The sequence below is a fragment of the Rutidosis leptorrhynchoides genome, chromosome 9 (genome assembly GCF_046630445.1).
Source record: "Rutidosis leptorrhynchoides isolate AG116_Rl617_1_P2 chromosome 9, CSIRO_AGI_Rlap_v1, whole genome shotgun sequence".
Lineage (NCBI taxonomy): Eukaryota > Viridiplantae > Streptophyta > Magnoliopsida > Asterales > Asteraceae > Rutidosis > Rutidosis leptorrhynchoides.
Genome location: NC_092341.1, coordinates 239,256,089 through 239,283,068, shown reverse-complemented (window position 1 = coordinate 239,283,068; position 26,980 = coordinate 239,256,089). Strand labels below are relative to the sequence as shown.

Below are 26,980 nucleotides of genomic sequence, written 5' to 3'. Positions count from 1 at the left end.
TAAAATTTTTTTTAAAATCACATGTGATTTACCTGCACAATCACATGTGATTGAATTGTACAATCACATGTGATTGGATTTGCCATGCATAATCACATGTGATTGGGTTTACAATCACATGTGATTGACATGCATAATCACATATGATTTTTTAAAAAAAAAAAATTCGAAAAAAAAATTTTCGGAAAAAAAATTTGAAAAAAAAATTTTTCGAAAAAAAATTTAAAAAAAAAAAAATTTCGAATTTTTTTTTTTTTCCAATCACATGTGATTTTCGCGCCAAATGTCGCGTTCTCATTGGTCCCTTTGTTTTCAAGCAAATTTATGGATGCAAGTGATTACAACTCATAACTTTTTTGAAAACCTTATTATTCAAATATAAGAACAAGTAATTTTCAGTTTATATACAAACAATATGTAAACAGTCTAATAAGATTTACTGTGTTTTTGGTTTGATACAGGCTGCATATGCCACATCCCCTGCCCCAACCAAACCCAAACTTCCTTCACCAGAATTAAAACCACCAGTGGCTAAACCCCTCACATATAAACCACTTGTGGCTAAACTCCTCACATATAAACTACCCATGGCTAAACCCCTCACATATAAACCACCACTGGATAAACCCCTCACATATAAACTACCTGTGGCTAAACTCCTCACATATAAACTACCCGTGGCTAAACCCCTCGCATATAAACCTCTCGTGGCTAAACCCCTCACATATAAATCACCGGTGGCTAAACTCCCCACATACAAAGCACTTGTGGCTAAACCCCTCACATATAAACAACCCATGGCTAAATTCCCCACATATAAACCACCAGTTGCCAAGCCTCGGACCCCTACGCCACTTGTCTCCAAACCACCAGCCTCTCCAAGAAACACTACACCAAGAAACACTACAGCTATAATCTTTTAGTATTCTGTTAATTATTGTGACAATCCCCGATTACTCTCGGTTAAATTCGATACTTTTTTGAAGAATCAAACGATCCGAGTTTCTAAAATCCATTTAATTAATCGGTCAACATCAGTTAATGGGTCAAAATAGGATTTGTTGATCAAAGTCGGATCTAGTCACTCAAAACCGATCAATTCAAAATTGGATAACATTTTAGTTTAATATTTTCTAACTAGAGTTTTATTTTTAGAACTAATGAAAGATCATGTTTATTTTTCTTGACAGTTCTAATAAATTTTATGTTTATGTTTATGTTTTTAATTTTCTTTTATATTTACACATGTAATCTTGTTTGACTAGACTTGTTTCTACGCAGTCATGAGCCTTTTGAAAAGCCGATAAATGACTAGACTTGTGTTTTTCTTGCAGAATGCTACCCACTGTGTGTGGTGAGGTGTAAGAATCATTAAAGGCAGAACATATGCATAAGAGCTTGTGTGACATGTTGTGACCAATGCATTATGCTAATGTGTTCCTTTAGAACAATATGGCAACCATCAGGCTTGAGGACCCTGTTACTCCAATATGAAAACTCACGGTGGTATTGTAATCTTTATCGTTAGGGTGTTATTATCGAGCTTTAACTAGTAGGAATAAGATGCGTTGGTATTGTAGTATGGAGTAACATTTATGTTTGCTACTATAGTTTAATTGTATGCCAAGTAATAAGGGTTGAAATCAGTACTTCAGGCAAATGGTAATGGTGAAAACTGGGCGATTGCTCTTTTTGTAATGGTGATGAGTATTGCTTAATATCTATGATTGTGTTGTATATTCGCTACATGAGATGACTATAAATTTTTCGTTTATGTCGTTTGAGACGCTTAATCTAGAATTAGTATGGACTCAAGGGCGTTTGTTCTTATGTTTGCTGATGTTCTGTGCATTAATCTACACTTAAACCAGTCCCAATATATAGTGGTGTGCTCGGCACACCCTTGAAGCTTTCTGAGGGTGCCAATCACAACCCGAACAGTTGCATAAACTCCTGGTTAATGCACCAGGTGAAGGATCCGCCAATGTGTTATCTTACAATATTGAGAATCGGTCTGAGAATTCTTTGAAGGAGACGGTTAATGGAAATTTGAAAAAAGCGAGCCCTCAAAGTTGATTGTTGTGGTCCGTCTTATGTTCTTCGTTTGGTTTCTTTTTTTTTTTTTTTTGTATTTCCATGTTTTTTCTCGGTTTTTGTTTGTAGTTTTTTTCGGGATGTTAGAGATACTCGTTTATAGATAGTTTTTGTGTAGATTGTTATTTTTTAGGTGCGAGTTTTCCCGTTTTTCCATGTCCTTTTGTATTCCCTATTGAGGGCATTTTCCTTTGTAAAACGACCCGATTTCTATGAGTATTCGTTTTTTCGCAAAAAAAAAAAAAAACAAAAAAAAAAACCTCATGCTTAATTTTACCCAAATGCTGATTCAGATCCAACCTAAAATTTTCATTAGCGAGTTATTAATTATACCTTATATCTAATTGAGATAGTCCAAATAGTATGAATATTACAATTTGGACTATCTCAAACTCACACTAAGGCCCCAAACTTAATCCAACGTACGAATCGGCCCCCTCCCCAATACTACTATTTGGACTATCTCAATCTCACACTAAGGACCCCAAACTTTATCCAAAGTACGAATCAGCCCCTCCCCAATTACTAAAAAAAACCCCACACCATCGAGAAAATACAAAACACCCCCAACCCTACCCCCTTACCCCGACCCGACTCGCCTCCCCGTTATTATAACTATAATAATATTATATAATATATTTCGTCCTTTCACCTTTTTTATTTTTTTTATTTTTTTTTGTTTTCACCTTTTTTTTTCCTTTTTCCAAAAAAACCCACAAACTTTGTTCAAAAATTAAAACCGCCCCCCAAACAGGGGAGTAAAGTGTCAAATAACCATTTTCATAAAAAAAATCTTAACTAAACTCCACCCAAATATTCAACGGGTCATATCTTCTCGCTCGCAACGAGTTAAATTTTTCCGACACCATCGTTAAACTCGAAATAATTTTAGGAACACAATGTCACTAACTATACGCAAAATGGAATCTTTTTAAAAAACGCTAAATATTTGAGGTACTTTTCATACACGTTAATTTTGCGTTAAATTTTTAAAAGTCGACAATTCCATAGCGAAACGCGGAGATGCACATAGCACATATATTGTTAATTTATAATAATATTTAAATCTTTCACGGATTATACCTTTTAGTTCGACTCGAGTTGTGCTTCAACGACATCATCGTTAGCCACGAAATAATTTTACAAACTAAACGCACCAAAATACATTGAAAGCCGAACCCCGGCGCGAAGCGGGGGTTCGTAGACTAGTTTAACCTAAAATCAAAAAGGCAGTGATGTGATACTGTTAGTCAAATTACCAAATGTTTTATCAACTTCAAGGCGTTTGAAGTTTAAACTCTCCCCCATCAACTTCCTCTTGAACTTCACCATCTGCACAAATATAGAATAATTTCAGAAAAATAAAATACGTTAAAACAAACAACAACAAAACCCAATAACACATGAGTGGTGTATGAGGGAGGTGAGATGTAGACAATCCTTCCCCTATTCGAGAATAAAGACAAGTCATTTCTCCACCCAGAGTGAAAACACTCTCAAAAGTATTGAAAGTCATCCCTCTCTCTATTCGACAAATATTGCTTCCGAGTGGAACTCCGGCCAATAAGAATGGAAAATTTAAAAAAAAAATATATATATATATATATATATATTGAGACGCCATGAAAATGGTAAAATCAAATTTCCATGGGTTTTAAATCATGCCTGAAACAAATACGTTAAATAAAATAGTCTCAAGTATATGTTACCTTGAAGACGTACACCTAGGTTGGCTTGAGCATCAGCTTCAGAGTTGTACTCCTTCCCATATTTAATTATAACAGTAACAGACATCCAAGTGTTAGGAATGCATCATATAAAATGCATAAAAACAGTCACCCAAAACATATCCTAGTGTTTTCAACCTCTCCTAATTTATTTATTTTAAGATGACCGTAGCTTTAATAAGTTTTAGAAGTCAAACTAAGTTTTAAGTTACTTTTGTATCAATAGAAAATGCATTTATAAATTAAGCCACACTCCTGAAAATCCAACCATTTGATTGGACACACCATAATCTATTTGCCTGACCATTAATTTTTAGCAGTAATAACTTTCATAAGATGAGTCATGTATCAGATTTTGTAACTACAGAAGTTCCTAAGACTAGAAACTAACGATCAACAAAGAAATTTTGTACATTTTAAGGACAAAATGATAGATATAATACATACCCTTTCAACATGACAAATCTCAAAAGACAGAAACTTCTCCTTAAGCTCCTTTGCAACTTTACACAAATCACTCATGTTCTGATTTTTGGTTTTCCACAAACCATTAACCTAATAATATGTCAAAATTGAGTCTGACATGTCAATATAATGAAAGCACGAGTATATATGTAACAACTAAGAGCATAAGTAGCTAAACGGATACCTGCATACAAACAAGTTTCGAGTCCCCTTGCACGCGAACATACGTAAAACCTAATTTAAGAGCATAACGCAACCCTAATATCACAGCTCGATACTCAGCAACATTATTGGTTGCAATTCCCAGACCTTCACGCACACGATAAACCTACAAATTTCATAAATAAAAAAATATCTAAGTTGCTTAATTATATACACAATGATGAGTGCATGATTTTTGAGTTGAGTAGTTCATACAAGGCTTCCATCTACTGCACGTAGCACAATCCCAGCACCTGCGGGTCCCGGGTTTCCTTTGGCAGCACCATCAAACTCGATAATACATGAACACTGATAATAATAAAGTAAGAGTCGGTTACTTTTATATTGAATGATTGAAAGAGATTGAGAGACAACGGTCTGAAAACTCACACAATGGGCAGAAACGGGTAGGGCCTCAATAAAGCTTTCAGTCTCAGGCAATTTTCTTTGAGAAGCTTCGGATAAAGAAGACGATCCAATATCTTTCTGCAGATAAAACAGAATTACATAAACAAATTATATTAAGTAACTTCAATTTGTCATATTGTAGCTCCCTTCAAAAACATTACCTTTTCCTTCTCATTACTGAAATTGGGTTGCTGAAAAATGATGAAATGAAGAGATTGGTAAAACATCCAGTATATGTCATAGAAGAGTTGAGAAACTAATGACATAAAATAAAAGATAGAAAGGACTCATATGAACAAAGTATAATCTAACCTGAAAAGGACAGGGAATAAGTTGGCCAAAAATATCAGCTTGCACGTTTGAAGCAGCAACAGAATAAATTGCATTACTAAGCCCACGTGTTGCCAGGTACTTCTCAGTAACCTTTGACAGCCCATAGCCTTTAAACACACCAACATCTGGACCAGGCAGCTAATGAATACCTCACAATTAGAACATAAATTACAATTATTAGCATAGCTGAGTAAGCAAAATCATAAATTATCAAGTGAATAACTAAAGATACATTAAATAACACAACTGACATAGGTTATAAATTACCCGGTGAACTTCTACAAATATATATAATAAAAATACAAATTTATAAATTAGGGTTCATGTAAACGCAACATAGCCGGACTGAGGAAAAGTGAAATTGCAGCAAATCTTCAGATATGTTGGAGTGTTGCAAAAATCAGATTAAATGTTAAGTGAAGTTGAGAATTTCATAACATTAACTAATGATGATTTATAAAGCTTACAAGAGATTGGCAGTCATTTAAGCTTTTGTAAACACCAACAATGTCTCCTTTCCTAACCACGTAATAAGCGTCTTTCTCATCTTCCATTGATAAAATTAACAATTCTGCCCTAGCTATCAACAGATACCAAGTGCTTAACCTGAAAACATGATTTATTTAGTAAAATAGTAAGCTATTTAACAGACAAATAGTGAAGTATTAGTATTAACAACATTTCAGACGGAACCCTAATCGTTCCCCTTCATATCCATTACCGAATTTATTGTGCAAAAGTTAAAGAAAAATGTGAAAATGCCGAAAGGTAATAGCGAAGATGATCAGAAACATGTATGTACCTTTAATTCAACAAATTGCAACAATGCTTTAGTGAGCAGGAAGAAATGTCCGGATGATGATCGGATTGTAAATATTTTGCTACCAAGGGTTTTGTGTTTATTGGCGCCGGACTTGTCAACTTTTTAGTCTTTTGGAGTATATAATCACGTGATATGCACGAGCCTACGCTAACGGAAAATTTAACCATCCGTTAACACATGGACCAAATTGGAACACATTTACGCTATTAAGGATGAAAATTGCAGTTTTTCAAAAGACAAGGATGATAATTGTATCTGTTATAATATATAAATATATATATATAAATGGATAGTCAATTATTGATACACAAAAGTAATATTATTGTATTACCTAAACTTGTGATATTTTTGCTATAAATAGTCATGAATGCAAGCATTAAACTTGCACCATTTTCTCACACTTACAAAGTGTTTCTTTCTTTCTCTCCATTATCATCTTTGTTCTTACACTTCATTATTAGCATTCTTAATCAAGAATCAAACCACTAAAGGTAGTTATAAGCCTACTGAATTATAACATCAAGAATCAAACCACTAAAGGTAGTTATAAGCCTACTGAATTATAACACGTTATCAGCACGATAATCTTAATACTAATTATGGTTGGCTCTGCCACCTAAATGATATATGGTCGGTTATACCACCTGAATAATATACGGTCGACACTGTCGCCTAATTATCATTTATGTTACTAACATTTATATTTCTATTATCTAACATTTATATGGTCGACACTGTCACCTAATTATCATTTATGTTATATACTACCTCCGTCCCATTACAAGTGTCCACTTACTTTTTGCACACAATTTTAGGAAATCCCACTAACTCCATTCTCCACCAATCAGAAATCTTCTCTCTCCAGAATAACCTCTTCCCATTGGTTGAAATACCAAGTGGACACTTGTAATGGGACATCCCAAAATAGAAATGTGGACACTTGTGGCGGGACGGAGGGAGTAACATTTATTTATGATTGCTTACATATGGTCGACACTGTCGCCTACTTATCATTTATGTTATATTAAATTTATGTTTAATGTTTATATACTTATGAATATAAATTGACTCTAATTTATCATGTTGTTTGTTTTAATTTTTGATAATAGAAAATGTCGAATCTGGAAAAGCTTAAATTTACTCCTTTAGAATCAACGGGAAACAACTACATGCCATGGGTTATAAAAGTAAAAATGCATCTTAAATCAATGGGCATTCTTGAAACCATAAATGAAAACAACACTTGTTCTGAAAAAGAACAAGCAACGGCATGTTGCTTTATTCATCAACATATTGATGAATGCTTACAAAATAATTATGTGACTCTAGAAGATCCCCATGTTTTATGGGAAGGTCTCAAAAGCAGATTCAATAATCAAAGAGAAATTTTACTTCCAGCTGCTATGGATCAATGGAGAACATTAAGGTTCCAAGACTTTAAGAAAGTAAATGAATACAGCTCAGCTCTGTATAATACAGTCTCACAACTTAAATTCTGTGGACATGAAATAAGTGATGCAGACATGTTGGAGAAAACTTTCTCCACAATGAATGCTGCCAACATCACAGTGCAAAGAAATTTGAGAATGCTAAAGTTCAACACATATCCTGAACTAATTCATATCTCTTGGTTGCAGAGCAAAATAATGAGCTATTAATGAAAAATCAGCAATCCCGTCCTACTGGTACACTTGCAATCCCTGAAACAAATACTGCAAATAATTATAAACAGGGACAAGGACGCGGGCAAGGTCGTGGTTATAATAACCATCGCCATCATCATGCCAAAAGCCATAACTATGGTAGAAACCATCCTTATGGTAATGGGAATGGGCGTGGACGTGGCCGTGGTCGTGGCCGTGGTGGTCAAAGAAATAATAATCCACGAAAATATAAATATCAACCACAAAACAAGCCCACTAAACAAGATGTTGAAGAAAATTCTTCTAAAAATTCTGAAGAATCTTGTTACAGATGTGGTAGAATGGGCCACTGGGCTAATACTTGCCGAACATCTAAACATCTTGTTAAGATGTATCAGGATTCGCTGAAAGGTAAAGAAAAGGAAGTAAATTTTGTGGATAATATTGATCCAACAGTCACTGAGCAACCATCTGATTTATATGAAGATTTCTTGAATTAAATTAATATGTTTCTTTTATAAATAAAACGATTTAACCTTTGTCATCATGTTTTCTCAAATGTTTCAGTTCTATATGTTTTATCAAATGTTCCAGTTCTATGTTTGATGTTTCAATTCTATGTATGTCAAATGTTTCAGTTTTATCTATTTATGTGTAATAAACATTTTGTGTAAAATTTATATACTTACTGTTTGTTTCTTATATATGAAGTTTAATATGAATTCTGCTGGAACACAACATCAATCAAGTAGTGGAGATCTCTGTATAGCAGATAGTGGTACTACACACACTATACTTAAATCTGAAAAATATTTCGTTGATTTGAAACCAACGGAAGGAACTATACATACAATATCAGGTGCTGCTAACTTGATAGAAGGGATAGGAAAGGCAAAATTCATATTACCAAACGGTACAACATTTTTAATTAATAATGCCTTATTCTCTCCTAAGTCAAGCAGAAATTTATTGAGTTTTTCTGACATATACCTTAATGGATATGATTATCAGTCAGTAACGGCAGAAAATGAGAAATATTTAAGTATCACTAACAAGAATCACGTGATTGAAAAACTGCCAAGACTTAATTCTGGATTACATTATACACATATAAATGTACCAGAAACACATATGGTGATTAAAGAAAAGTATATTGATCCTGGTGTATTTAATTTATGGCATAACAGATTGGGCCATCCAGGATCAACAATGATGAAAAGAATTATTGAATGTACATATGGACATCCACTGAAGGATAGAAAAATCCTTCATGATACAATGGTTCCATGTATATCTTGCTCTCTTGGAAAATTGATAACTAGACCCTCACCACTTAAGGTTGAGAAAGAATCACCAATGTTTCTTGAAAGAATTCAAGGTGATATTTGTGGACCAATTCATCCACCATGTGGACCATTTAGATATTTCATGGTCCTAATAGACGCATCTAGTAGATGGTATCATGTTTGTCTGTTATCAAGCCGTAACGTGGCATTTGCAAAATTTCTTGCCGAAATTATTAAATTGAGAGCACATTTTCCTGATTACATCATTAAAAAGGTGAGACTTGATAATGCTGGTGAGTTTACATCTCAAGCATTTAATGACTATTGCATGTCTATAGGAATTGTTGTTGAACATTCTGTTGCTCATGTGCATACACAAAATGGTTTAGTCGAGTCACTGATTAAATGTTTACAGTTAATCGCTAGACCATTGATAATGAGAACAAAACTCCCTGTATCTATATGGGGTCATGCAATTTTACATGCTGCTGCATTGATTCGCATCAGACCAAGTGCAAGTCATAAATATTCCCCCCTACAACTTGCTTTTGGTCAAGAGCCAAATATTTCCCACCTTAGAACATTTGGTTGTGCAGTATATGTTCCAATTGCGCCACCACAACGTACAAAAATGGGTCCTCAAAGGAGGTTGGGAATATATGTTGGATATGAAACATCTTCAATCATAAGGTATATTGAACCTATGACAGGTGATGTTTTTATAGCACGTTTTGCTGATTGTCATTTTAATGAAACATTGTTTCCTAGATTAGGGGGAGAAATAAAAAATAAAGAAAATGATGTTTCATGGTGTGAACCTCAATTAAAGTATCTTGATCCTCGCACAAAAGAATGCGAGATAGAAGTTCAAAAGATAATGCATATACAAGAACTTGCAAATCAATTGTCTGATGCATTCACAGATACAAAAAGGGTGACTAAATCATATATACCAGCAGTTAATACTCCAGCTCGAGTTGAGATTCCAAATCAGAAAACTGATAATGTAGTCACTCAAGAATCTATGCCACGTCTGAAACGTGGGAGACCAGTTGGTTCCAAAGATAAAAATCCTCGAAAAAGAAAATCAGCTGATAATAAGGTAAAAGAAAGTGTTCAAGAAGAACCACAAATCAGTACTCCTACTGCAGAGGAGATTGATGATGTCAATACAGAAATTGCAATCAATTATGCACATTCAAAAATATTATGGAACCAAAATGAAATGAAAAATCTTGATGAGAAATTTTCATTTAATGTTGCATATGACATCTTAAATAATGATGATGATCCAGAACCAACATCTATGGTTGAATGTCAAAATAGACATGATTGGGCTCAATGGAAAGAAGCAATACGAGCTGAATTAGAATCACTCAATAAAAGAAAAGTTTTCGGATTCATCATTCTCACTCCTAAAGATGTGAAACCTGTAGGATACAGATGGATTTTTGTCCGAAAAAGAAATGAGAAAAATGAAGTTACAAGGTATAAAGCTAGACTTGTAGCTCAAGGTTTTTCTCAAAGACCGGGAATTGATTATGAAGAAACTTATTCCCCTGTTATGGATGCAATTACTTTTAGATACTTAATCAGCCCGGCAGTTTCTAAAAATTTAGAAATGCATCTCATGGATGTTGTGACTGCTTATCTATATGGATCACTTGATAGTGATATATATATGAAGATACCTGAAGGATTTAAGGTACCAGAAGCATTAAATGCAAAACCCAAAGAAATGTATTCGATTAAATTACAAAGATCTTTATATGGGTTAAAACAATCGGGACGTATGTGGTATAACCGATTAAGTGATTACTTGATAAGCAAAGGGTATACAAATAACCTTACTTGTCCTTGTGTTTTCATTAAGAAAACAACATCCGGATATGTGATCATAGCTGTTTATGTTGATGATCTTAACATCATAGGTACAAATAAAGAGATCCATGAAGCCATTCAACTTCTAAAGAAAGAATTTGAAATGAAAGATCTCGGAAAAACCAAGTATTGCCTTGGTCTACAAATTGAGCATATGCCTAATGGTTTACTTGTACATCAAACAACATATACTGAAAAGATTCTGAAATGTTTCAATATGGACAAGGCAAAACCATTAAGTACTCTTATGGTTGTTAGATCACTCAATGTTGGAACTGATCCATTTCGTCCATGTGAAGATCATGAAGATATTCTTGGACCAGAAGTACCATATCTTAGTGCAATTGGAGCTCTTATGTATCTTACAAATTGTACAAGACCTGACATTTCTTTTGCAGTTAATTTGTTGGCAAGGTTCAGCTCTGCTCCTACCAAAAGACACTGGAATGGGATCAAACACATATTTCGATACCTTCGAGGAACTACTGATTTAGGATTATTTTATTCTAACGAATCAAAACAAGATTTGGTTGGTTATGCTGATGCAGGTTATTTATCTGATCCACATAAAGCTAAATCTCAAACTGGATATGTATTCCAAAATGGAGGTACTGCAATATCATGGCGTTCTCAAAAACAAACACTTGTTGCTACATCATCAAATCATGCCGAAGTGATTGCATTACATGAAGCTACTCGGGAATGTTTTTGATTGAGATCAATGACACAAATCATTACTGATTCTTGTGGACTAGAACGCGATAAAAGTCCAACAATTATCTATGAAGATAATGCAGCTTGCATAGCACAGATGAAAGAAGGGTATATCAAAAGTGACCAAACCAAACACATACCTCCTAGATTCTTCTCATACACTCAAAATCTCATTAAGGACAACGAGATTGAAATGAGATATGTTCAATTCAGCAAAAACTCTGCTGATCTTTTCACGAAAGCACTTCCAACTGCTATTTTCAGAACACACGTTCATAACATTGGTATGAGACATGTTCAAAAGATGTAACAACTGAAGTGATGTCTACTTAAGGGGGAGTCAACTCCATGCTGCACTCTTTTTCCCTTAGCTAAAGTTTTTTTTCCCACTGGGTTTTCTTTAGCAAGGTTTTTAACGAGGCAGTAACTTACAGTTGATCTTCAACAAACAAAATTGATATCCAAGGGGGAGTGTTATAATATATAAATATATATATAAATGGATAGTAAATTATTGATACACAAAAGTAATATTATTGTATTACCTAAACTTGTGATATTTTTGCTATAAATAGCCATGAATGCAAGCATTAAACTTGCACCATTTTCTCACACTTACAAAGTGTTTCTTTCTTTCTCTTCATTATCATCTTTGTTCTTACACTTCATTATTAGCATTCTTAATCAAGAATCAAACCACTAAAGGTAGTTATAAGCCTACTGAATTATAACATCAAGAATCAAACCACTAAAGGTAGTTATAAGCCTACTGAATTATAACAGTATCTTTAATTAAATTAGAATTTAATTTGAACTTTGCTGCGCTGTTTTGCAAATTGTTTTGTACAACAGGAACCATGTCGTTGTGCGGCACCTTTTTTTACAAAATCATACACATACAAACGTGAATGTTGTTGCATATTAGACCATTTCTAGTGGTGACGCTACAGACAATTTTTGGGCTTTTTGCCTAAAAAGCGTAAACTGACTGTGAGTCAGCAAGATCAGTTTCTGACCTTTTCTAACAGTCAGGGTCAGTTTTTTGTGTCAGTTTTCAGTTGGGTCCACCAGTTTATTATTTTTTAGATTTTCTTTATTTCTAACATATTATTTAATAAAAATTAAAATAGAAAGTTCATTAAATAAAAAAAAATTACAAACTACAAAGGAAAAGAAAAAATACAAAGGAATTAAAAATACTTAAAAAAAGATAACATAAGGAAAAACTAATTCGTAGTTCGAAAAGAAGCCGGAAGATTCCATATATGCTCGACTAAATCATCGGTAAGTTGGTTGTGCACATCTCTATCCCTTATTTCTCTTCGGATAATGTCTTGATCTCGTCCTCTGTTCCTTACTCGTTGTGCACGATTCGCCATTGGCTCAGTTATAAATCGTTCTTCCCATTTACATAGCGCAAAATCATTGTCTTCTAATATCATATTATGTAAAATGAGACAACATTCCATTACTCTGCGCATATTGTTTACTTGCATTACGCGTGCAGGTATACTTAAAATATAAAACCGGCCTTGAAGAACCCTAAAAGCCCGTTCTATGTCCTTTCGGTCACTAGCTTGAAATCTTGTGAACTTAATCCTTGGATCATCTGTGGGACACGACATTCCTTTGATAAGTGTCGCCCACTCGGGATATATACCATCGGCAAGGTAGTAACCTTTGGTGTATTGATGACCATTTACCTCAAATGGTGCGGGTGGAGCTCTTCCCGTCTTTAATACATCAAATAGAGGAGACTGATTCAAAACATTTATGTCATTGTTGGAACCTGCCATCCCGAAAAAAGCATGACATATCCACAAATCATATGAAGCCACAGCTTCAAGCATAATTGTGGGTTTCTTGTGATCACCCCTAGTATATTGACCTTTATGTGCTACGGGACAGTTCTTCCACTCCCAATGCATACAATCGATACTACCGAGCATACCCCTGAACCCATGCTTCTCTTTGTGTACACTATATAAGCGTGCAACATCGGTTGCTGTGGGAGATCTCATGTATCGACTTTTATATAAATCGATAATACATTTACAAAAGTTGTCTAAACACAATATTGATGTTTGCTCACTCATATGTAAATATTCATTGAACGAATCGGGGGCGGTTCCATACGCCAATTGACATAAAGCCGACGTACATTTTTGTAAAATAGTAAACGACGGTCTACCGGCAGCATCTCGACGTTCTATAAAATAATCAAAATGCTCGGGAACATTATTCATAGAGTTAGCAAATGATGATATACCTTGCGCAATTCGGAGGAATAAATTTATTCTCATACGAAAACGACGTTTAAATTTCTTCGCCTGAAAAATTGGTGGCTCGGAAAAGTAGTCATTAAACAATCGTTCCGTAGCTGACTTACGATCTCTGAGAATGTAACTTCGATGTCTAGGAATACGAGGCACAAACTCGACTTCAGATTCTTCATCCATTTCTTGAATAAGTTGGATAATTCGAAGATCCTCCGAATTAGAATCGGAACCAAGTAAAAAGGATGCTATAAATATTTAGATTATATTGTATAAAAGTTGAGAGAAAATGTTGATTTGGTGTGTATAAAATGGGTGGGAGTTGGGGTATTTATATATATAAATTATATATTAAAAAAAAAGGTTAACGGCATTATAGCTATTGGAATCCGGCTAGAAACGTGGCCCAATAAAAATCAAACACCAATTTTTCAACTAACGACCGTTTTTAACGGAAATTGACGCCCCGTTAACGGCCGTCAGTTTCCGTCAGAAATGCCAAGTGAACTAACGATGGGGATCTGACGGACCGTTAGGCATGGTCTTACAATCTACTACATACTCTTTTCGTCACAAATTAAGTGTTCACATTTGACTTTCAAAGTCTTTTATTGTCCACTTTAACCGTAAATATTTTTATTTGTGTTATAGATTTGGGAGGTGTTTAATTTTAGAGGAGATATATTTGAGAGGGTGGTTTGGCAAAAGAGTAAAGTAAAGGTGTTTATTGGAGTAGGTATGAGGGCATTTTTGTCAGTTCCAACAATATAGATCCATCTGTATTTATTTGATTGGTTTATTAGAAAAAGAAAAAGAAAAAGAATTTGAAAAAGAAATATGTGTACGATCGCTATAGTAATCTCACAGCATGCAGTAGTAACTTTTTGAATTAGTATATTTATATAATTTAGACAAAATTGTTAAAACGTGTCGTTGTTTGTTCATTTTTGTCTTTTTTTATTCTTGTATTTTAAAAAGTGCAATATTCATCTTTAATAGTGTAAATGTGTTCCAATTTAATCCATGCCTTAACGCATGGTTAAATTTCCCATTAGTGTAGGCTTGTACATATCACGTGATTATAAACCGTTTCATATTCTAATGTATAATGTATTCTTCATACTAAACCCATACATGATACTCCGTTCTATTCATGATCCTTTTATTACTCTGCGATTAATCTAGGACATAAACAATTACAATGGTCGAGCATCATGGTTGGATTTCGAAAAAAAAAAGATTAATGGAAGCTTACACCTCGAGCACAACAATAGAACCTTCGACCTGGATTCTTTGATAGGTATAGAACGAAGACAAACTTTATACTGTGTATATATTAGATTGGGGTTTATAATCACGTGATATGCACGAGCCTACACTAACGGAAAATTTAACCATCCGTTAACGCATGGACTAAATTGGGACACATTTACGCTATTAAGGATGAAAATTGCAGCTTTCAAAAGACAAGGATGAAAATGGCAAAAATGCACAAACACATGGACCATTTTGACAATTTTTTCTTAAATTTATAATCTCTACGTCCAAACTAAGCGTCACCTTATTATTTACAGCATAATATAACTCTCTAAAATAAAATTAAAATATACGATAATAATTGTATTATTTAACATCACTAAACTCTTCAATTTACCTTCATTTATTATTTTCAATCATTCATATTTTAAATAGATTGAGCTAAACTTACCTTAAGTATAAGAGCCAAACTAACATTTATCATACATAACTTAAATCGAACAAAAATTTCTCCATACACTTCTTTTGGCACGAATGTAGCATTAGACTAGATTAGGCGAGCTACTCGAAACTATTTGAGCTTGACTTGTTAAAAGTTCTATTTAAGTCAAAACGTCGAACTTAAACGAGCTCGGGCTTGAACATATTGTGAATATAAACGGCCCAAGATTTTTATATCAGCATTCGAGCTCAAACAAACTTTCATTTACATTATTTATTATTTTTATAACAATATAACTCTAATAGAGTTATATATAATATAGGATTTTGCTAACATCACCCTCTTAGGGTTGTTAATGTGCATAATTTCATTATATATTTGCATAACTATCAAAAAGTAATCTCAACTGTAATGTACAATATAATTATGCACGTTAACGACATCTCTAAATGTCGTCGATAGCAAAATCCTATGATTATACTCCATTCATCTCTATCATATTACAATTTTGTAGAAGCTTGTTAAGAGTTCATCATATAACGCGACAGAGCTTTAATCAAATCCTTGTTGATTCATGTATATAAATATATTAATTTAATAAAATTATACAACTTCTGGTATTCAAACTGAGATTTATAGAAATTCTAATTTTCAAAACAGCACAATCAGTCATTCAGTTGCAACATATCACTTGCAAGAAGAAATAAATTGAAAAACAAAACTATAATAAAGGAAAAAACAACTTTCAATAATAATCATTCATGCATACATACTCCACTTAGAAACAGACTTAAAATTTCATATGGTACTATGATTGAAAACAGAACCATAAACAAAAGTGGCTTTATAAAGTTTAACCACGCACAATGACTCCCAATATATCTTAATCACTAAGCCCTACCTCAAGTCTGCAGAACCTGTGAGCACGCACTAGAAGGTCCTCTAAAGAAGAGGGACGGTTTTCTTTAAAATCTTCCAAACACGGGCACGGTTTAAGCTTGTTGATAAAAATGTTTATCATTAATTCATCAAAATCTTTGGGTTGGCTCCCAGCCTTAGTCATGAGCACTTCGTCATTGAATCGTTCAGAAAAATCTTTAAATGACTCGTTACTTAACTGTGGTAGCATTTTCATGATCAAATCATTTGTGGATTGTTTCAACTTCACCTTATGAATGAACCTCGTTCGGAAAATTTCTCCCAGCTGGTTAAAGTTTCATATGCTTTTAAGTGTTAGTGTCTCGAACCACATCCGAGCTTTTCCCCATAACATAATGACAAAACATCTGACCCACATAAGTTCAGATAAACAACTGAACATACTCATTGTATTTCTAAATACAAAAAGATGATTCTCTGGATCTGTCGTACCATCATAAGTTAAGTTATTGCAGGGAATCACAAATTTAAGCATTAAACTGGAGTCAAACGTTTCCGAAGTACTTGAAAAATAAGATGCATCTAAACAGTCTAGCAGTAGCTTATCAGATGACATCCCAAAACAAAGCTAGATACCTATTAATGCTGTCAGTAAACATTGACAAATAACAAACTGTATCATTATATCATTATCATTCGTAACAAGGTGATACTAATTATAAATCGATATTAGAACTAAAAACCAAATAACAAAAAATTCATTGTAGGTTAACGAAATGATAAAAGATGTAACAAAAAAATTGTCGTTAAATATATATGAAATTTGAACATAATTGATTACCTGATAATTGGCAGTTAACGGGGGTGATATATGAACAAAAACAAGGTGTTCGAAGCTGCTTTATAGAAAAGTATCTGCTTGAGAATTTATATAATTTTATTTTGAAATTAGGGTGATACCAAACGACTTAAACTATTCACATTCTCAATCCTCCTGACTTTCCACCTTTCTATTTTAGAAGTTAATGTTTAATTTAATGTTTAATGTTTAATGTTTAATGTTTAATTTAATGTTTAATGATGTGATTACTTAATATTAATATTGATATCCATTTCCATTTACTATTACAAAAACTAACCCTTCGTTAGTTGTTGATGTTAAAAGGACTGTCAACATAATATTTTTTATAAAACCGTGATTGGAAAAAGATAATATGGGAATTTTAACTAGTTAGAACTCAAGTCGCTAGCTCTTTACAGTTTACAGTTACACTACCAAATTAAAACGAAGCTAATATGCGTCTAAATAAAATGAAACACGAGATGAAAGGTTAAAAAGTCTGGGGTTGATAAACCCAAAACCCTTCGTACCATATATTACAATCCAAACGGCACATGTTAGAGTGCATCAGTATATGATAACGGCGATAAATATTAAACACTCCAAGTCTACAAATTACCCATTTCTGCGTTTCAAGGTATGTACTCAAATACATGAATTTTCTTAATTTATGGTTTAAGTACTTGTTATTTTACCAGTAGGGTGTGTTACAAAGATTGCATATGATATTAGCTTGCCGAAGTTATGTCCTCACTAATGTTTTTTAAGCAAAGTAAGATTCTTGTGGATGCAATTGAGTCTGGGTTGTGTATTCCAATGAGTGTATAAAGTGTTTGATGAAATGCCCCTGAGATTTAGTCTTGTTATGTCTTTTCCTGTTAAAGAAGGTTGCTTTCTTTTGTTAGTCTCTAAATTACCTGATACCCCTAATGTATTGATTGCTGTACAAGTTGTGCTCTCACTGGTTAAATTAGTAATTGCTATCGTTGTTTAAGGTACAAAAAATATGTAATTAACTAAGATTTAATGGTCTGACACTTCTTAAATTCGAGTTTCACGGATGGTGAACATAAATTTGGTTTAGTGCAATTCTTTGTGCTCTTGAATATTACTTTGCTTTAGTGCATCTATGTACCATGTATTGCTATTATAAGATATCGTTACCTTTTCATGCAGCTGAGCTGCATAATAATGGTGCTACTACCTTGCTCAACATCACATTCTTCAACACGATTGGTATTATATTGTCCTTTTGTTAATACAAGTCCAGCTCTATGTATCTGCAGTAGCATCAATTTTAGTCAAATGATCAGTCATCCTTTATTAAATTCAAAAACTTGTAGGTTTTCTTCTGTAGCTAGGAGAAATATATATACAAAATAGAACGTCTTCTTCCACTACCCACATTGGAAACTGGGAAGATCCTGATGGTAGTGATAGTGAAGACGAGCAAGAGTTAGAGGGCGAAGAAAACGATCGGGACTTTGAAAGTGATTGGGAGGAAGAAACCGATGCTTCAGAGACCTCAAATAATATGCAAAATTTGTCTACAAGCTTGATCGAGGAGCATCTGATTAGATGTTATTGTTCTTTATTTCTTTGTTGTTGTTTTATATCTATAGTTGGAACTATAATGTTAACAAGTGATGTGTTTTATGGGGTGTACGAAACGGTTATCAGTTTTATATTATTTACTACAGGAAATCACCTAAATTAAACTATAACACAATAGGCAAGTATACCTATCGTATAGTAATATAGCTAAGGTAAAGTCCGGGAGGTGGATCCGTTGACACTATTATCGGGTGCTTTACTAGGTTATCTAGGTAAATTAAGTAACTAAGTTAGATTTAGTAATATAAAGTAATTTTAGTAACTTTAAAGGATTTACCGTTTAACGACCGGTTTGTCTTTTTAGCTTTTCTTTTTAATTTAAACAACAAGATGATAAATTTAAACTAGATTATAGCAGTGAAGTAAATAAAAATAACTGCGGTAAATAAATATTACTTTAACTAAACGAGATGAAAATACAATAAAAAGAATATTATGCTTATTTAACTTCCGTAGTTACGATGTTTGACTTTTACTTTTTACTTTTTTACCCTGGGTTAATTTTCCTTTGTACCCATAGAATATTTAATATGTCCACCTGGAGTTGTCCAGCGCAGTCCTATAATTACAAGAATCAAATGCGAGTGTCCTCGTCATTTTATCTTGTAACCACAGTTAAATATTCTAACTAATTACTATTTAGATGGTTTGACGCGGTTGTCACGTATGTCAATAATTACACCAGTTGTCACTGTATGTAACCCACCTTAATTTTAACTAGTCTTTTAACCGTTAATCCATTCACGTGTCCGTTTCAATGAATAATTTACCGTATATATATATATATATATATACATACATATATATATATATATATATATATATATATATATATATATATATATATATATATATATATATATATATATATATATATATATATATATATATATATATATATATATATAACCCGTCTTCCGTGTCCGGTCAACGTATGTGGTTATTTATGCATATAGTAAATTATAAGTAGTGGTAATTTAACAAGTTGTCACTTAATTATTTTACCATACCCATTAATAGTCAAAACCCCAATCTCCCTTAAGGTCGTTCTTTATCTTTATCTAAATATTAACCGTTGTACAAATTAAATTAACTCATTTCCTATCTTTAGTCAAACATCATAACTACTTGAGTTAAATAAGCATAATATTAATTTAGCTACTAAACATGGTAGAAAAATAAATAAAACTTATTCAAAAGTTCTTAGCTTCCATTAATTCAACGCGGTAGCAAACTTCAAATTCAACACCCGTACAATACTTGAATAATAACAATATTAGAAACCTTCACCCTTTGTACTATGGAGTAAATAATAAACTTCTAAATATTACTACCACGGAGTATTACAATTTTTTCTTCTGTGTCTCCTCCAGTGTTGGCACTCGATGTCTAATATTAATACTCCGTAATTCCAATAGAAGTCTGACTCACTTCCTTCATTCCTCTAATGGCTCAATTCTTTTTGTTATTAAAACCAAGAAAGTAGCAGCCCCATAACTTATTTATCATTGTTTATGTTATTGTGAATGGTGAGTCAGAAATCATCAATATCAATAGACCCAAATTTTGCCTAACTTTGCCACTCAAACATTATTATATATTTTTTTTCGTGATGTTGTCATAAACCAACTACTGGTTTGGATATTTTTGGGGTAGACATTTAAATCAAAGTTGTAGTGCTCTGAGTTAAGAACGTCTGGGCTTTGGATTCACCTTTTTTCAAGTCCGAATAATTTAGTTATGATTTTTCTCGTGCAGGCGCGCAGAATTGGTGATTTCAATCTTTTTAACTTGTAGTCTTGAGGCGCAATGTTTTGGTCTTTTGTTGCTCATCGGAAATCTTCATTTTGTCTTCATTTTTAGCATTACTTTATTGATAATCCATAATAACATTTAATTCGACGCTTTAGATATTTTAACCAATTACAACCCGAAAACTACTCAAATACACATAAAATCATAACATTGAGGACTGATATTGCGACTAATAATATGTTCATTTTAAGCAATATCAACAAGTTATACTTTGTATAATTTTAGAAGTTGAACAACTTTTGTTACCTGAAGAGCTAGCAATCTTGCAACAGAATGAAGTTCCTGATCTTGACAAAATCTCAACTGTAAGAATATGAAGAACCTGTTGTTCCATAACCATAAGCATACATGCACACCTATGGCGTGGGTAGTGGCGGATCTTGAAGACATTTTCAAGAGGGGCCAATCAAATAAAGCGTTATTTTACATCGTTTCATTATACATATATTTTTACAATTAACATTTAACATTATATATAATCTAAAATAAAAAATAGCTATCAATTTCTATACAAAATAATCATTTTGTGATTTAATACTCCCTCCGTCCCATAATAATTGTCCTGTTTTGACTTTTTGAGTCTTTTTTCTTCAACTTTGACCTTAAATATCTTTCTTTGTGTTATATAATATCGAATGAAAGTTGTACCAAATAAAAATACATTCGAAAATAAATCTATTCATATAAATTTCATCAAATATTTTATAGCAAAAACCAAAAAATATTTAAAGTCAAAACTTAGTAAATTGACTTTGAAAAGTCCAACAGGACAATTATTTTGGGACGGAGGGAGTATATGATTGGTAAAAAAAAAAAAAAAAGTTATCCATATAAAATAAATAGCTTAAGTTTATGATATATTTGACTATATATTATGTAATTATGTATGTTCAATTTTTTAAAAATGAGTTTTAATCTGTATGTAGATGTGCATTATATCCATCAAACATCAAACAGTTAAAATAAAAGCATAACATATAAGGGTAACTTTCTTAACTATTATTTAAAATAAAACTTATAGATATGGAAGAGTTGATATATGCTTGTACTATCTTCTGGAAGTCATGATGTCAACAAATTGATTAAAATAAAAACAGAATCAAAAATGGGATTCGAACTTGTGCGCTTTGTCTTGTGTAGAACTATTCTCCAACCACCGATCCAAATACAGATATGTACTAATACTTCATAGTATTAAATTATAAAATGAATGTTTGGGAGGGCCAGGGCCCAACCCTACCCTCCCAAAGATCCGCCTCAAGTGAAAGTGTCCCAAAGCTTCCGTCTTTAAGCTACTAGCTAAAAATGGCAATGAAACTTCTTTCTCTTTCTTTTGGTTTTCTTCCTTCTGGTTACTACCATTGTAATTTTTAGGGATATCATTATTTGATTGATCGTCCCTATATGTTTTTTTTTTTTTTTTTGTAAGCAAGGAAACCTTACTATGAACGAGCACATTAGCTCCCCCATAGAAGGTAAAACCTCGGGTAATCAAGCCCCCCGAGCGCGAGACCTGGTACCGGGTGAATTGCGCATTATGTGCACCCTCTTGTCACACTCCCTTTTTGAACAATTTGGCAGAGCCAAAGATTGAACCCGGTGGTGTACTTCATTGGATAACTCGGTGGCCACTCAGGCAAGCCTGAGTTGTTCGTCCCTATATGTTTGTATAAGTCCAAAGTTTTTTTCCACCGATTTTTTTATTTATTATATATATATATATATATATATATATATATATATATATATATATATATATATATATATATTCTCCATTCACTTACTTTCTTATAAACAGTGGCGGAGTATAGATAAGGCAGGAATGGGTATATGCCCCATCTAGGTTTTGTCTTGTAAGTATCATTTTATCATATATTGGGCTTTAAAAAAAATTCTCGTCTTATTGCCCCATCCAAGCCCATCACAAAATAAGATATAAAAACCTTTAACTCCCAAACAAAGCCCACTAAAAATTATACTCCGTACTATACTTCAATTATAATTTCCAGTTGGGGGTTGAAACGTGAAACGACGCAAACACTGAAACACGCTCTTCTTCACAATTATGATTCAGCATCTCGAATTAATTATTGTTTGAGGTATATTTCTTAATTTCTATAGAATATAATGTTACTTATTTTGTTTTACTTGTTTATTTATGCTTTATTAATACTTGCAAGGTAGTTAGGTAGGGTTTCATTTGCAATTAATCAATCAGATAGTTAATGAATAATAGGTGAATCAGTTTATGTCGAATGTTTATATGATAATCGTACTAGGTGGTTAATGATACATTGATTGATATTTACATTACATTGAATGTGTATTTGATGAAAAGGTTTAGGGCATTTAATTGCATTAGGTTGTTATGTGTAGACAATAGATATTGTACATATTCAGCATACTCATTTATTCAATTGTTTAGCTTATAGAATTTAATTGTGATATAATGATAACATAAAAGACTTGTGATATAAGTTATAAATGTTTCATTTTAATTATATAGGTTTCTCATTAATATTTTTGTCTTTTTTGCAGTTTACATCCAATGAACAAGAGGTTAGAACATATCTGATCTTTTCAAATATATGTCATAATCTTGAAATTCAACTTTTTGATGGTTTTCAGCCATACACCAACTTCACCTTCTAGATGCCGTAATCAAGATTTGTTTCTAGATATTCAAAGTAGGCAACTTTGAACAACTCATGCGGAAGTAGAAAACTTGAACACGATGACGGCCGCCAACTTCCGCCAACCTTCCTCGTTCACACCATTCACCGCCATAGAATTTTTGCTATAAATAGAGGTGCAAACTTTCATTGTAAATCATCCTAAAATCACTCAGAAAAGTGTAATCACACCCTAGAGAGTGTGTGAGAGTTTTTTTTTTAGAGTTTTGTAAATACTAGTGTAATCTATTCTTGTGAGTAATAGAGTTATTTTCTCTCAAATTTGTATCTCCCAACGTCCAGGTGATCCTCTCTTCTCTAACAAGTGGTATCAGAGCTTGGTTAGAAACGTTGGTTGAGTTTTTGGGTCTTCTAAAGTTTTCTCAAAATCCAATTTTGAGTGTACCATTGGATTTGTCTTGTCGAACCGAGTCCAACGCAAAAAACGGTGACTTAAACGGAGTTATAACGAGCCCAGAAAACGAGATCAAAGTTTGGTCAACTCGCCGGAATCTAGCCGGAGAAGATGACCGGTGCCGGAATTTTCGCCGGAAAAGATGATCATTGTAGCAGTCATGTAGCAATTCACTGTAGCAGCTGGCGGCACTGTAGCAAGTTCCTGTAGCAGTACTGTAGCAAGTTCATGTAGCAGTACTGTAGCAATTCTGAAATTTTACAATTTGGTACCTGAAATTTTCAAAAATTCATTTTTGGTCCCTGAAAGTTTAAAAAATTATAATTTTGCCCCATAAGTGAAATTTAAGCCGCGAAGTGTCTATTCCACCATTTTCAACCGTTCCGGACGTAACGGTAATCTCTGTTTTCTACAATTCAACCCTGTTTGTGTTGAAAAATTATTTGTAAGGTGATAATGTCCACAGAAGAGTCAACATCATCTTCCAGAGCTATGATTATGCTCACAGCCACAAACTACACGATGTGGAAACCTCGAATGAAAGATCTCCTCAACTGTAAAGATTTGTTCGATCCTATTGAATTGAAGGGTATAAACCCTGATTCCGCCAAAGAGATAGATTGGAAGAAATCAAATCGAAAAACTATTGGTCAGATCCGTCAATGGATTGATCATAGTGTCTTCCACCATGTTGCACAAGAGACAGACGCATATGTTGTAGTGACCCGAACTTTTCCATGTTTTTATATATTAAATGAAATTGATATTTACATGATTAAATGTTTCCAACATGTTAAGCAATCAAACTTGTTAAGACTTGATTAATTGAAATAGGTTTCATATAGACAATTGACCACCCAAGTTGACCGGTGATTCACGAACGTTAAAACTTGTAAAAACTATATGATGACATATATATGGATATATATATAGTTAACATGATATTATGATAAGTAAACATATCATTAAGTATATTAACAATGAACTACATATGTAAAAGCAAGACTACTAACTTAATGATTTTGAAACGAGACATATATGTAACGATTATCGTTGTAACGACATTTAATGTATATATATCATATTAAGAGATATTCATACATCATATTATCATGATAATATAATAATTTAAAATCTCATTTGATATTATAAACATTAGGTTAACAACATTTAACAAGATCGTTAACCTAAAGGTTTCAAAACAACACTTACATGTAACGACTAACGATGACTTAACGACTCAGTTAAAATGTATATACATGTAGTGTTTTAATATGTATGCATACACTTTTGAAAGACTTCAAGAAACTTATCAAAATACTTCTACTTAACAAAAATGCTTACAATTACATCCTCGTTCAGTTTCATCAACAATTCTACTCGTATGCACCCGTATTCGTACTCGTACAATACACAGCTTTTAGATGTATGTACTATTAGTATATACACTCCAATGATCAGCTCTTAATAGCCCATGTGAGTCACCTAACACATGTGGGAACCATCATTTGGCAACTAGCATGAAATATCTCATAAAATTACAAAAATATGAGTAATCATTCATGACTTATTTACATGAAAACAAAATTACATATCCTTTATATCTAATCCATACACCAACGACCAAAAACACCTACAAACACTTTAATTCTTCAATTTTCTTCATCTAATTGATCTCTCTCAAATTCTATCTTCAAGTTCTAAGTGTTCTTCATAAATTCTACAAGTTCTAGTTTCATAAAATCAAGAATACTTTCAAGTTTGCTAGCTTACTTCCAATCTTGTAGAGTGATCATCCAACCTCAAAAAATCTTTTTTATTGACAGTAAGATATCTTTCTAATACAAGGTAATACTCATATTCAAACTTTGATTCAATTTCTATAACTATAACAATCTTATTTCGAGTGGAAATCTTACTTGAACTTGTTTTTCGTGTCATGATTCTGCTTCAAGAACTTTCATGCCATCCAAGGATCCTTTGAAGCTAGATCCATTTTTCTCATTTCCAGTAGCTTTATCCAGAAAACTTGAGGTAGTAATGATGTTCATAACAACATTCAATTCATACATATAAAGCTATCTTATTCGATGGTTTAAACTTGTAATCACTAGAACATAGTTTAGTTAATTCTAAACTTGTTCGCAAACAAAAGTTAATCCTTTTAACTTGACTTTTAAAATCAACTAAACACATGTTCTATATCTATATGATATGCTAACTTAATGATTTAAAACCTGGAAACAAGAAGAACACTGTAAAATCGGACATACGCCGTCGTAGTAACACCGCGGGCTGTTTTGAGTTAGTTAATTAAAAACTATGATAAACTTTGATTTAAAAGTTGTTCTTCTGGGAAAACGATTTTTCTTATGAACATGAAACTATATCCAAAAATCATGGTTAAACTCAAAGTGGAAGTATGTTTTCTAAAATGGTCATCTAGACGTCGTTCTTTCGACTGAAATGACTACCTTTACAAAAACGACTTGTAACTTATATTTTTGACTATAAACCTATACTTTTTTCTGTTTAGATTCATAAAATAGAGTTCAATATGAAACCATAGCAATTTGATTCACTCAAAACGGATTTAAAATGAAGAAGTTATGGGTAAAACAAGATTGGATAATTTTTCCTGTTGTAGCAACGTGAAAATTGGTAACAAATCAATATTAATCATATCCTAGCTAACTTATATTGTATTATACATGTATTCTAATATATTATGTAATCTTGGGATACCATAGACACGTATGCAAATGTTTTGACATATCATATCGGCCCATGTGTATATATTATTTGGAACAACCATAGACACTCTATATGCAGTAATGAGGGAGTTAGCTATACAGGGTTGAGGTTGATTCCAAAAATATATATACTTTGAGTTGTGATCTAGCCTGAGACGTGTATACACTGGGTCGTGGGTTGATTCAAGATAATATATATCAATTTTTTTCTGTACATCTAACGTTGGACAATTAGTTGTAGGTTACTAACGAGGACAGCTGACTTAATAAACTTAAAATATCAAATTGTATTAAAAGTGTTGTAAATATATTTTGAATATACTTTGATATATATGTACATATTTGTTATAGGTTCGTGAATCGACCAGTGGCCAAGTCTTACTTCCCGACGAAGTAAAAATATGTGAAAGTGAGTTATAGTCCCACTTTTAAAATCTAATA

At 32.9% G+C, this 26,980-nt stretch overlaps 2 protein-coding genes across 2 annotated transcripts in view; both read right to left on the bottom strand.

The window, feature by feature from the left end:
• Positions 1 to 3,370: 3,370 nt before the first annotated feature.
• The window catches only part of LOC139868618 (uncharacterized), a 105,362-nt gene continuing 81,752 nt past the window's right edge, over positions 3,371 to 26,980 (bottom strand). The window contains exons 2-10 of the mRNA XM_071856952.1: positions 5,696 to 5,834; positions 5,208 to 5,366; positions 5,057 to 5,086; positions 4,878 to 4,973; positions 4,704 to 4,796; positions 4,471 to 4,614; positions 4,269 to 4,376; positions 3,804 to 3,855; positions 3,371 to 3,426 (exon numbers count right to left, since the gene is read on the bottom strand). Of these exons, the coding sequence (XP_071713053.1) occupies positions 3,371 to 3,426; positions 3,804 to 3,855; positions 4,269 to 4,376; positions 4,471 to 4,614; positions 4,704 to 4,796; positions 4,878 to 4,973; positions 5,057 to 5,086; positions 5,208 to 5,366; positions 5,696 to 5,782 (825 nt within the window). The 5' untranslated portion in view covers positions 5,783 to 5,834. The remainder of the gene's footprint in view (positions 3,427 to 3,803; positions 3,856 to 4,268; positions 4,377 to 4,470; positions 4,615 to 4,703; positions 4,797 to 4,877; positions 4,974 to 5,056; positions 5,087 to 5,207; positions 5,367 to 5,695; positions 5,835 to 26,980) is intronic.
• LOC139868617 (protein ALP1-like) lies at positions 12,802 to 14,034 on the bottom strand. The gene has a single exon (XM_071856951.1). It carries the CDS (start codon positions 14,032 to 14,034, stop codon positions 12,802 to 12,804), a length of 1,233 nt encoding a protein of 410 aa, XP_071713052.1.